The sequence below is a fragment of the Malaclemys terrapin genome, chromosome 17, assembly GCF_027887155.1.
Source record: "Malaclemys terrapin pileata isolate rMalTer1 chromosome 17, rMalTer1.hap1, whole genome shotgun sequence".
NCBI classification, from domain to species: Eukaryota; Metazoa; Chordata; order Testudines; family Emydidae; genus Malaclemys; species Malaclemys terrapin.
Genome location: NC_071521.1, coordinates 2101790 through 2115989, shown reverse-complemented (window position 1 = coordinate 2115989; position 14200 = coordinate 2101790). Strand labels below are relative to the sequence as shown.

The 14200-nt window shown below is 38.3% G+C and overlaps 1 protein-coding gene across 2 annotated transcripts in view; it reads right to left on the bottom strand.

The window, feature by feature from the left end:
- The window catches only part of MAPKAP1 (MAPK associated protein 1), a 154590-nt gene that overhangs the window by 81387 nt on the left and 59003 nt on the right, over positions 1–14200 (bottom strand). For both annotated transcript variants that reach the window (XM_054007724.1, XM_054007723.1), the window contains exon 5: positions 3248–3420. In XM_054007724.1, the coding sequence (XP_053863699.1) occupies positions 3248–3420 (173 nt within the window). The remainder of the gene's footprint in view (positions 1–3247; positions 3421–14200) is intronic.

The following is a 14200-nucleotide window of genomic DNA, read 5'->3' as shown; positions in this document are numbered from 1 at the left end:
AGATATTCCTCTCCTGAAGGTGGGGGCTGCACTTTCACAATGAATAGCTCCTCATTGTTCTACTCCAGTTTGATTAGCAGGTATGCCTATTTTCTGTATTTTTATACCAGATTACAAGTTGGTATAACCCGCACAACTTTTAATGCTTTCTTCAAATTGATCCTCACTCTCTTCCCTTTATCTGTAAAATGACTAGCTCCAGAGGAAACAAAACGAAAGGGTTAGAATATCCATGCTGAAAAATACGGTTCCATTGTTTTCTCACTGGTCTGTCTGTAAACACTGGCTGCCTCTTGTTTTAGATTATAAACTCATAGGGGCAGAAACCGTCTTTTTGTTCTGTGTGCCTGGCACAATGGGGGGTCTTGGTCCATGACTAGAGCTCATAAGTGCTACGATAATATAAGTGATAATAAAATAAATAAATAATGATATCTACAAAACCTTAGTTATATGCATTCCCTTATTTAGAGATGAACTCAGTAAAGTAACAGAGTTAAATTGACCCTTGCCGATGGACAGGCATTGAGCTGCTCTGACAAAATGAATCAAAGAAAGATGAGAACAAAGAAAAATACTTACCAATCATATTGAAATTTTGAGACTTTGCCCTTTCCCTGAACCCCCAAGTCCAGGTTCTTATCTGCTACATGGAGAGAGGGTTCCAATGTCCCTCAGCTTTCCCACTAACTCCTCTCCCTGTAATGGGATCTGGGGGCATTTGACAGCATTCCTGGCCAAGCTCATTCCTAGTCTGTGATCACACCCCCAAGAAAGACACTGACATTCACCTCCTCCCATTGGTTCAACAGAGTTAAAATCTGTTGACTTCCAGGACACAAGCCTTTTTCTGAGGACACTGGTATTTTATTTTATGGGATACTTTTTACTTGTTGACATTGGTCAATATGATGTGTAAAGTGTTCTTACAAAGTACATGTGCCGAGACTTTGATACTGGTTGCATCTCACGCATTTAAAATATAGTAATAATACACAACAATCACGTTCTTGATCAACAAATATTTTAAAAAACAGAAAATGGCGATTAACACTGGCAAGTGAAATGGCAGTGTCTGCCATTATTTCTACATTTCTTCACCAGTGTCAGAACACTGAAATGTTTAATACATCAAAGACCTGACTATCACATCTGTCCATCCAAAAGAGCTGGGAGGAACAACAGAGCCAAATCAACAAGCTCCATGGAACTCAATCTGAGAGAAGGCCCACCTCCCAATGCTGCTCTAGCTCTACAATAAAGACGACAGCTAATAATCAGGGATCCAAAATAAAAGCATCTGAATGTAAATCCGAATAACCTCTCTCTCTCCTCCCCTCACCCACCCTCATGTCCTGCCAATTGTGCTAGAATTGGAGGAAAGCCCAAGAGTTCTCAACCTACCTCTGAACAAATACAGAGGACTCATGAATACAAACCCATTCCTGAAAAACGGTAGCAAGGGCAAAATTTCCAAGAAAAATGCCACGACCAAGGAACAGACTTGGAAGTTTGACTCACTAACAAATAAAAACATCTACTATACTCTGTTATACTACTTTTGTACCAGAGGTGGTTCTGATATATTATGTTATCATTTCATCCTTTGTTATGCAGCAAATATTGGGCAAGTATTTTTCTAGACTTTACCGTATCATTTTAAAATGAAAGATGTCCAGATTAAAAGATATGAAGTACCTATTTCACAGAACTTGTATGACCTACCATTAAAACATTACTTTTACCAAAAGAAAAAAAAAAAAGAAATATTCTAAGACTGCACACAATCTATTTTTCAGCGTAACAAATTTAGGGGCAGCCTCCCCTTCCCTTCATGCCTCCCACCCCAAGCAAAGGGATATGCAAGGATTATAGCAAATACTGAAAAATCCATTGACAGAGTGAAGCTGTAAACAATTTCTAAGGACAACAGTATCTGTTGATCTATTATTGCAAAGGTGACTCAGGCCAAGTTCTAGTAGGAAATGTAAGGGCCTAGTGCACGATATAGTGGTTTCTCAATTAAAGAATAAAGCATTATTCACAAAGCAACAGAGGGTCCTGTGGCACCTTTGAGACTAACAGAAGTATTGGGAGCATAAGCTTTCGTGGGTAAGAACGTCACTTCTTCAGATGCAAGTGAGGTTCTTACCCACGAAAGCTTATGCTCCCAATACTTCTGTTAGTCCTAAAGGTGCCACAGGACCCTCTGTTGCTTTTTACAGATTCAGACTAACACGGCTACCCCTCTGATACTTGGCATTATCCACAGTTTCAAATAAAACTGAATTTTTATGACTACTTTTGCATTTTTGCCAATATATTCATCTTCATTTTAGTGGTGTCTTTATACACTTACACAGAAGGATGGGGGCAAGGAGGGTATCTTAGATCTTAACTGCATTTAACCCCATAGTTGTCAATTCTTTATAAACACTGAAAAAATGACAGAGGGTCCTTTTTACAGATTCAGACTAACACGGCTACCCCTCTGATACTGAAAAAAATGATATATTCGCACACACATTGGTATAGTTTGTCTATTCAATACTAAGGACTACATTAAAAGAACATTACATTTGTAAAGTGACGCATTCAAAAGTTCAGATTACATGCACAAGCTTAACTCTGATCTCTTGTGCATACGGATGCAGCAGATTTAGTAATCATTTATATGGTAGCATACTAGGTCTCAAACAGAAGACTAAAATAGCATTCCAAGACACTCAGCACCCCATTTTAGTTATGCCATCCTGTTACTACTCTATAGGCACAGTCAGGCAGGGAGAAGGGAAAGATAGTCAGATATTGACCAGCTCTTGCCACCACTGTCAAAATCAGAAGGTTTACAGATCATTTCTAGATTTTATTTGATGCACCTCTGCTTGATCCTTGGTCATTAAGAAGTGGTTCAAAAACTAAGTCAGACATAAAAATGAAACACCTATCAATGATGCCAACAGCGGTGCGATTTATCTTAATATTACATAGAGTGTTTTAAAATTATGATTCATTTGCACATCCCTGGATTCATATGTTTATCATTATCCAGTACCCAGAAGTTTAATTGAAAGAGAAATAGATATAGATGTGTGTGTATTGCTCACAAAGAAATATTGATAACTGTGTAGGTGGTTCCTGTAAGACTTATTTATAAAAATATTGACATGGAAATCCATTTCATTATGCAAAAACGGTTGTAGAGGAGAAAACCAGAGATCAAGTAGTAGTAAAGAAAGAACAGTACTTTAGCTTGGGTTCCCGTCCTTCACTCGTGTATTGCCAGCATATTAGTCCAATCAGGTCATGCACCTTGGCATTTGCTATCGTCACAACTGTCATTGGCAGCAGTTTGTCTTGGCTTGTGTGCAATGGGAGGTAGACATCAATTTTTTTGGTTGCAGTTGTACCAACATGACCCTGTTGAAAAAACATTTTATTAAAATACATAAGTGACACAGTAAAACAGAGACAAAACAAAAGCTTGTGTAGGTTAGATTCTTGTGTATGCAAATTGGTTGAAACGGTATTAAAGAACAGGATTATTAAGACACATAGATGAACACAATATGTTGAAGAGTTAGCATGGCTTTTGTAAAGGGAAATCATGCCTCACCAATCTATCAGAATTCTTTGAGAGGGTCCACAGACATGTGGACAAGGGTGATCCAGGGGATATAGTGTGCTTGGACTTTCAGAAAGCCTTTGACAAGGTCCCTCACCAAAGGCTCTTAAGCTAAGTAGGCAGCCATGGGATAAGAGGGAAGGTCTTCTGATGGATCAGTAACTGGTTAAAAGATAAGAAAAAAAGTGTAGGAATAAATGGTCAATTTTCACAGTGGAGGGGGTCCTCAAGGATCAGTTCTGGGACCAGTGCTATTCAACATATTGACAATGCTCTGTAAAAAGGGGTACACAATGAGGTGGCAAAGTTTGCAGACAATACAACTACAAAGCTGACTGGGAAGAGTTACAAAAGGGTCTCACAAAACTGGGTGACTGGGCAACAAAATGGCAGATGAAATTCAATGTTGATAAATGCAAAGTAATGCACATTGGAAAACAATCTCCACTATACATACAAAATAATGGGGTCTAAATGATCCCTCGAGAAAGAGATCTTGGAGTCATTGTGGACCGTTTTCTGAAAATATCTGCTCAATGTGCAGTGGCAATCAAAAAAGCTAACAGAATGTTAGGAAACATTAGAAAAGGGATAGATAATAAGACAGAAAATATCATAATGCCACTATATAAATTGATAGTATATCCACACCTTGAATACTGCATGCAGTTCTGGTTGCCCATCTCAAAAAAGATATATTAGAATTGGAAAAAGTACAGAGAAGGGCAACAAAAGAGATTAGGGGTATGGGACAGCTTCCATAGGAGGAGAGATTAAAAAGTCTGTCGTATCTCCCCTTAGTCATCTCTTTTTTAAGATGAACATTCCAAAGGTTGGATTGGTGGGGGGGGGGGGGGGGGAGTGAATAAGGAAGTGTTTTTTACCCCTTACATGACAAGAACCAGGGGGTCACTCAATTAAATTAATATGGAGCAGGTTTAAATCAAACATAAGGAAGTATTTCTTCACACAGTGCAGGGTCAACCTGTGTCATGCATTATCATGGGATGTTGTGAAGACCAAAAGTATCACTGGGTTCAAAGAAGAATTAGATCAGTTCATGGAGGATAGGCCCATCAATGGCTATTAGACAAGATGGTCAGAGTTGCAACCCCATGCTCTGGGTGTCCCTAAAACTCCAACTGCCAGCAGCTGCGACAGGATGACAGAGGTTGGATCACTTGATAAACTGCCCTGTTCTGTTCATTCCCGGTGAAGAGTCTGGCACTGGCCACTGTCAGAAGACAGGCTACTGGGCTAGATCAGACCATTGGCCCATCTAAGTATGGGCTCTTATGTCCATTACAGTAGCTAGAACTAAAATGTACTACTGTAACTTTCTATATGGAATTACTATGCGAGTTTAAATAATTTCAGTTCTTTTATGCTGTTTAATGAATCAATTAATATCTTTATATAAACAAATGTGAAAGATTAGTTTCACAAGGGCAGTGATCTCATGTGATTTCCTATGAGAACTGAAAACCATTTATGGAAACATTCAACATTTCCACCACAAGATCTTCAATCAAGAACGACTATGAACCCTACCTATGTTCCCAAAGCAACTTCCCACCACAGTCTTCAACTTTAGCATTATCCTTGACTCTAAACTTCTGCTTCTGTCCTCCGCTTCTACCCCTGCAAATTCACCTATCACAACTGACTGTTGCAATAATGCGTATGGCACTGCCTTAATCCCCTCTTACCTCAATTGCAGCATCTCCCTTCTCAATGGCATCCCATGTGCCCTGACTCTGGCACATGCAGGATGTTGCTGCCTGTTATCTCAAGGGTACAAAGAAGCCCAACCACACATGGTCCTCAAATAATTTCACTGGCTCCCAATCATTTCAGGATACAGTTCAAAACTGCACTTTGGTTTTAAATGCCCCATGGTCTTCCTCCAGCTTACCTCAGAGATGGCCTGCCAGTTCCTCTCCTCCTCACCCCCACCCTCTTTGACCATACATGGACACCCTTGGTACTCTCAGAAGGGAGTCCAAGGGTCGCCACTCTGGTGCACAAAGATCTAAAGGGTCAACATGCAGGGGTCTCTCTCTCCCAGGATATATAAAAAGGGGGAGGAAGTGGAAACTGGCTTCCACATCAAAACAGAAAGAAGGAAGGGGAGTCGGGCATCATGGCTAGGAGGAGTCAGGCAGGCCATGCCAGCAGATACTTACAGAACACAAATTAACTACACATAACATGGATGAATCTTATAGATGCAAACATTTCAGAAACATCACCCCATAGCAAGAAGATTACACTGAGTGGTAACAGACACTACACATTTTTCCAACTACGAGAAACCTATATGATGGCTGTACCTAAGTCAGATGGACAACATAACCACCTCTTCACTTTACCAGGAAACAGGATTGTAAAACAGACATGGAGGTTAAGTGTTGGTTAAGAATAAATAAAAGATGATTTCTATATGTCAAAGCAAGTCCAAAACCAATATATAACTGAGCCCACTTCTAACCATTTAAAACTATTTGGAGACAACCAAAAAGGATTAACTGATATCATTCCATTTTATTGTATTAAAAAAAAAAAAAATCTATTTGGCACCAGGGAGATTAAGACTTAATTAAAACATAAAGAATATAGCAACAAAGATCAATAAAGTTTATGTTAGAAGAAAAATGTTTAATCTATAGCTGATAGGACTCTATTTTTAAGCTAATAATCTTTTAAGTGGCAAAAAAATTTCACAATTCCCTCCCACAAATTAACTGACATGAGGATAATATCCTTGCTTTATACCAAGAAGAGAAACCACCATTAGAATTAATCATTAGGAATTCTGGCTTTAAGTAATGGAATTAGAGGATTCAATATTGGACACCTAGGCTGGGAGTATAAAACATATTCTTGTTATAAAATAATTGGGCATGTCAATATAATTTTAAGTTATAGAAGTAAGAGAGTAACTTAAAAATAAGAAGTACTTTTACATTCATGGTAGATTAGCGTGGAAGTATTGTAAAAACTGCCCAAACACAATGAAGTTGAATACTTTTTTTTTTTTAGTTATAAGTATAGCTATCTTCTTCCCCCACGTACTCAAGGTACAGAAGAAACTCGACACATCTGTTTAAAAGAAAAAACATGGCTAGATTCAAAAGAATTTAATAAAATATGAACAGGACCATAAGTTTGTCTGGATAACCATTGGCCCTCTGCTAGATGCACTGGTAAGGGCTGTCAATGTGGAGGAAACAGACACATTCAAGTAAAAGTGTAAATTTTTATATTTTCACTCCAAGTGAAAAACAACTAGTGAAGGTATTAAAAGCATTTAGTGGTAGGTCCAGAGTTCCCATGTCCCCTCACAGACCTCTGTACCAGACATTTTACTCTACAAGACACAAACTGCCATGTCTTCAGCCCAGCCACCAACAGAACAATACTTTCAACCTCTCCACACTACTGTACCTCTTTCAGAAATCAGATGTATCTTGCGTACCCCAAGTTTCACCTCACTTAAAAACTACTTGCTTACAAAATCAGACATAAAAATACAAAAATGTCACAGTACACTATTACTGAAAATTTGCTTACTTTCTCACTTTTACCATATAATTAAAAAATAAATAGACTGGAATATAAATATTGTACTCACATTTCAGTGTGTAGTACATAGAGCAATATAAACAGTCATTGTCTGTATGAAACGTTAGTTTTTCCTGATTTCGCTAGTGCTTTTTATGTAGCCAGTTGTAAAACTAGACAAATATCTAGATGAGTGGATGTACCCCCCCTGGAAGACCTCTGCGTACCCGGAGTTGAGAAGAGAGGGCTATTCACTTTGTGCAGTAATTGAAGTTCTTTGAGAGGTGTCTCCCCAGGGGTGCTCTACTGTAGGTGTGGCAGCACCTTCGCATCTGGAGTCAGAGATCTTCAATAGCAGTGACCGTTGGACTGCACATGCGCACCTCCCCTTCCCCGCGCTGTGCACGGGTGGTATAAATAGCGCTATGCAGTCTGACCCCCCTCAGTTCCTTCTCTGCTGCTGAGCCCAAATGTTACACTCTGAAGCAGAGGGGTGGAGGGCAGGTAGTGGTACTTCAATTAAAAGGCAAAAAGGGGAGACACTATTTCCTTAGCCACTACTACATTATCTCTGCTCTTAATCCAATCAACAGACATTTTAACAGGCCCATATGGGCCTGATCCTCCACCTTAGCCAGGATGTAAAATACCTGCACTGCTATGTCTACTGCAATTTAAAACAGTAAGACCATTGTGAAGTGAAATCCTCGCCTCACTTAAGCCAATGAAGTTTTCCCTTTTGATTTCACTGGCCCGAGGTTTCATCTGTGCTCAGTTTATTGTGTTCTATTGTTATTATAACACTGTCAAACGTCCTATACAATACATTTCAAATTATGCCGTCTCTCATGCTTGTGTTAGACCTTTCTCCTTCTTGCTGCCACTGCATTCTCTTCTTCCCCATCACACATCTTGGGTAACGTTTCTTGCATTGCCCCTCAGGATCTTTTCATCTGTTCCTTCTCTCTCCCCCCCTTCCCTCGTCACCTCTCTATAGATTGTGTTCTTTATCAGTCCCAACATATCTTCTCTCCCCACCCCAAATCTCTCTCTCTAATTATACTTCATTATAGATTTTGTCCAGCACCATCCACTAGAGACATCCATGAACCTTTATCACAAACACTTACCAGGCACAGGACATGGGGCTTAAAAGAGTGGCGTCTCATATACACTACAGTTCCCAATTCTGTTAATGCTGGTGGAGCTGAACTGCTATTACAATGGTGGAAAATGTCTGAAAAATGTCCCATGTTTATTACGGACCTTACGAAGAGGGAGTACGCAAGGTTCACATTTGGTAGGTTATCTTTACAACTACAAGGGCTAGAAATGGGATGTTTTGAAATGAAAACATTTAAAGAGGATGGGATAGCTCATGATGTCAGGGCATACCCCAATCACTAACTCAAGGGCATAAGGATTCTTGCACTTCCCTCTGGGGCATCAGGTATTAGCCAATGTCAGAAAAGGATACTGGACTAGATGAACTAAGCCTGAACATGCATAATTCCAGTGCACCTCGATCCTGCAGAAGCATGTGGCACGTGCCTGGGAATGCTTCTACATGGGTGAATAGATTCATGTGCTTAGACCGATCCTGCAAAATACTACTCATGCAAGCAGCCCTATTAGTCTCAATTACTTGCCTGTGCAAAGCGTAGGAGGACAGGACCACGTGATGGGGTTGAACGGAGACAGGTAATTTTTGGACTGCAATTCTTAGTCCCAGTGCCCAGGAGTCAAAGATCTAGCCACACTGGATTTAGCTATAGCAATCACAAGTTATCACTGTCTTGCTGAGGTTTATATAAGCTCACTTGTTCAGGAGGAATCGTTCAGACCCAGATTACAGTCAATACTGTGAGCGTGCATTTTGCTCTCAACTAGAGAAGTGGATTATAGCTATAAAGGCTCAGGTGACCCAAGAAATAAAGCATGATTACCCATATTCAAAAAAGTTGCATCAAACGTATTAATAGATTTTGTATAAAATTCAATGGAAAATCCATTCAGGGCCAGGGGCCTTACCATTTGGAGTTTCCTTAATAGCCTTCAATAAATCTGGTAGGCACAAAGGGGCTGTTAAATTAACATTTTCCTGATCTGTCACCTGTGGCATAGTTAATTTGTCAAAAAATTATTTTAGCTTGTCCCTGGACACTGCATATCCTGACAAATGAAGTCTGGAATAAAATTGACAAAATATCTCGTTAATTTTCTAGGAATCACACATCCTGGTTCGATTAAGCTTTTATTGTTAGAGATATTATGTCTCACCCACCCTTTAAGTAGGTGAGTCACTACCTAAACTGGATGTATTCAAACACATTTGTTTATTAAATAAAAGAGATGAATATTGCTTTCTGCTACCCCCCGTTTTCATGCACTAGATCAGACTTGGGCTCTCCAACACGTTCATCGGGGACAACACCGACTGTGATGATTTATCCGAGTCAGCAGGATCCTGTGGCTGAAGTGTAGGGTTGAGAGTCAAGTATTCTGGTTCTATTCTCTGCCCTGCCATTGACTTGCTGTGTGATCCTGAGCATGTCACCTAGCATCTGTGTCTCAGCTTCCCCATCTAAAAACCAGGGCTACTTATTTAACGCCTTTAACAATGGAAAACATTGAGAGTCCCTCTCTGAGTAGGCATCCTGGAGCTCTCCTTCTCTGCTGCTATCTAGGAATTGCACTTCCATAGTTTGAGCATTGCATTGCTGAACAATGCAGCTTACTGAGTTAGTGAAATTTTCTTCTTTGTTTTATAAGACTTTTTAATTAAACAGGCCACTGGCTACTAATTTACTTACGTTGGGGATTAAAAATGAAAGTAGTAGCTATTCAGTTTAGGAAAGCTGCTCCCAATTAATATACACAAGGAACTTCCACCTCTAACAGCGATTTGGTACACAGAGCTGCTCTGCTCACATGGATCCACATACTAAACATAGCCTGAAATAAACACAACCACACTATGGTAGGGGCCAAATAAGGATCATTTCCTCAGTAGTCTGTGGATACATAGTAAGGGCGTTCCATAGTTGACTGGGTTACTGTAAGAGTGTAAGCAGTGTATTACTACATATACATGCTTCTGCAATAGCTAGACACAGTGGAAAGAGTTAAGGACAGAACAAGAAACCCCGCTATGAATTTTTGTAGCTTATGTTGAATTTGACCATAATGTTATGAGCTTGGGTGTTGAATTACACAATCTATGGGTACTATAATGATGACACCATCAAAGAAACAGTTTATACTGAATAAATTCCATCAGCCTCATGCAGTTTTAGGGACCTCTACATCAGTGGTCTCCAAAGTGGAGTGCGCAAGAGGATCTTTGGGGGTGCACGGCAGGAAGAGCGTTTTTTTTTTGCTTCGTTAGTTCGGGCAGGAACTAACTTTTTTTGGTAGAGCCGGCACGGCAGAGGGTGAGTGCTCAACATTTTTTTTACTGATAGGGGTGCACGATCAAAAAAGTTCGGAGACCACTGCTCTACATTATTAAATCATTTTATATAACCCCATATAACACCATTTTTAAATATAAAAATAAGATTTTAAAACCATAAAGAATTACATATTATAAACTTGTAATACAAGGAGCCATTTTAAGATATAATACCAACTTTTTAATGAAAGTCCACTAAAGAACATACACCTTTCTCTATTAGATGATGTCTCTTGAAACAGTTACAGTACAGCCATTAATAGTCTCCTAAAATATATAGGAAATTTGGTATAATCTTGAGTCTACTGCAAGGACAACTTAATCCTAAAAACAGCTCATAAGTATTTGGATAATGAAAAGCTGTAGAAATATTCAAAGAGAAAATAGTGTGTGTTTTACCAGTCTCATTTTTGGGCTGTCTTTTACTACATTTCATGGTGGAAAATTAAAATAGAGTCCATAAACATTTCCTAGAGAAAAATATGATCAGTTTTTTAAACAATAATAATTTACTGCATCTTCCTACGCAACAGAGTTCTGTGACTAAATATTATATCACTTTAACATTAGATGTTCTAATGATAGAATACACAGATTTTACTGAACCATTACTTAGAGAGTCATAAAAACCTCTTAAAATTAATCTTTCATGCACATCCAGCTTACTCAAAGTTAGCATTTAATTAGATGGCCTTGGCACAAATGAGCTTACTACTTTATTTGCTCAATAAGTATAAATTCAAATAATTGATTCACCACCTAGCAAACAATGTAAAACATTAGACAAAATAGGAACAAATAGAGATCTTTTTCCAAATGCAAAATTTTTTCTGACTCAAACTGTGTAAAAGAAATGTTTTTGTTTTAAGTGACAGGATTATTTCATATCGTATAAAGCTTGCATCCTGATATGCAACGCATTCCAATAGGTATTTATACAACATACAGAAAAAGTTACAAATATATGCACTAAGCAAAGAACAGATCAAGCAGAATTTAAGCACCCAACTAATATATTTTTAAAAATAAACAGCAGGACCAACAGATTAGAGGATCCAAGCTCAAATGTTTTAATCAACAAAGACCTTATTTCTCTAAAAGCACAATCCCTTTGTAGGTAAAAGCCACCATTTTCTACACTATGGATTTCTGAAAAATATTTGTTTTTTTAATAAAAACAAAAGTAATGAAATAGGATTAAAAATGTAGCAGAAATAATTTATTTTTAAAAAGGTAAAATAGCTATTTTTGGGGGGTGTGCGTCAAAAATAAGGCTATGAACTGTTAACCCAATAAAATGTTTAAATACTCTAAAATGTTTTTGTATACACACCTGGCAGAACATACGATAGCATCAAGGTATTACTGGCATTTGGTTGAGATGGAAATCATAGTTGCCAGCATGATAGAAACGAGGGCTTCATCCTAAGTACATGAGCATTCTTAGAGGAGACCAAGACAAACCAGAAATATGAAGTGTGGCTGGGGCTTGTGAATTCTGGTGCAGTGAGTAATTTGCAGTATATTAAACCAAGGTCCACTACAGTATGTTGGTTAATAATTTGACTAGCCAGTTCTTTTTATTTTATTTACATATTATCTAAACAAGTCTTGTGAAAATGTCTGCTCAGAATGTCTCTAGGTTCCAGTGTTCACATGAACACACAGAATAACTGCATTCCCCTCCTAAGATCTTGTGTTCTGCATGTCATTGTACCAGACATGGAAACATGGGAATGGCGCTTTTTTCAACAGGTGGTAATCCCACTATAAGTGCATTTTATCACTAAGTGACAAGTGACTAGTTTATTAATTACTACAATGATGATTTTTTTTTATTTTTATTTTTTATAGTCAGCTACCTGAAATAGCTGTAAATTCCAAGGAAGTTAAACAGAGTGACTGGACTATGGTCTGACAGTTCAAAGAACTGAGTACTAAAATGAGCCCTCAATAGTTGCTCCTCTGCCCGACAAACAGACCATCATTTATCTCACTGCAATGTATACAGAAGACCTGTAAAATTGCACTAACATTCTCATTTAATTTATCTCATTCACGCTGTCACTGTTCATAAAAATTTAACCCAGTAATTTCCTACTATACAAAGCATAACGAAGTCTGAATACTTAAATAAAAGGTAAATAACTTTTTTTATTCTAAATTGTTGACTTCATTTAGCATCTCTGCCTTGTACAGCACCACACTATTTTTCAATTAAAGGTCCAGCTGTTTCAAAGGCTCCAGTAGGCAACGACAGTTATAAGAAATGCTTTATCTGCATTGCAATGATCACTATCACATCAGCTCCAGGCTGCATTAACATACTCATGTTTTATTCTAGCCCCCCTCCGAATGTACCAGTTAATTATACAACATCGAGCTGAAAAAAACAACATCCAGAGCTGGACCATTTCCTTACAAGCTTCCACCTGAACTGTTTTTCATATAGAATGTCAGGGAAACAAAGGTACGTTACATGTATAATTATATAATCAAACATTCCAAATTGCTCTCCCCTGCTTGGTGTTCACTCCTCTAGTTTAATAAACCTGGTTAAGCTAAAAGCAAGGTATAATCTATAATTCATAGAACAGAGGCATATTCCAATCCTATTAACATGTATTTACTTACACAATTTACCTTAAATTAAAACCTGTTTACTGAAAAAGTGTTATAACTAGGATTTCCTGCTACACTTCTCTTCTGTCAAATCCCTTTGGAAGAAGGGAAAAACCAATCCCCTGTTCAAGCGCAGGAGGTCTCATTTGCTTTAATACTAATATCAGTTTTTAGGCAAGTCCAGTCCATCTTGTCTCCTGCCATCCCCAAATGGAGTTTCACCAGGAGTGAAATACACTTGCATGCAGCAGGCCTGCACAAGCCCTACACACCACTGAAGTCACTCAAAAACTTGTGCAGGCCTTCCACAAAGGGCTGAATTTCAGTTTAGCTGAGATGGTATTCAACTACCTAGGGATATTATGCCCTGACCTATTCAGTTACAACAGTGCTGCTGGAAAATGGAATGCATATTCCGATTTATCAAAATATGATGGTTATAGCCACAACAAAAATGCATTAGTTAAATGACGCTAATCTCACTGTTTACATACGCCAGGAAAGGAATGGTGTACTGTGGAAGAATTATTTGCATTTTACTTTGCAATAAACATTATGATTTAATACTGTGGAATATAGTTATTCTTCATAATAACAAAGTGCAACAAAAACTTGTAATTAAAAACTACATCATAAACATTATTTGTATATTTAGAAAAATACCATGAGATATTTTAATGAACAGATGCTATTCAAAAAATAACAGAGGGTCCTGTGACACCTTTAAGACTAACAGAAGTATTGGGAGCATAAGCTTTCGTGGGTAAGAACCTCACTTCTTCAGATGCAAGAAGTGATTCTTGCATCTGAAGAAGTGAGGTTCTTACCCACGAAAGCTTATGCTCCCAATACTTCTGTTAGTCTTAAAGGTGTCGGCCACAGGACCCTGTTGCTTTTTACAGATTCAGACTAACATGGCTACCCCTCTGATATTC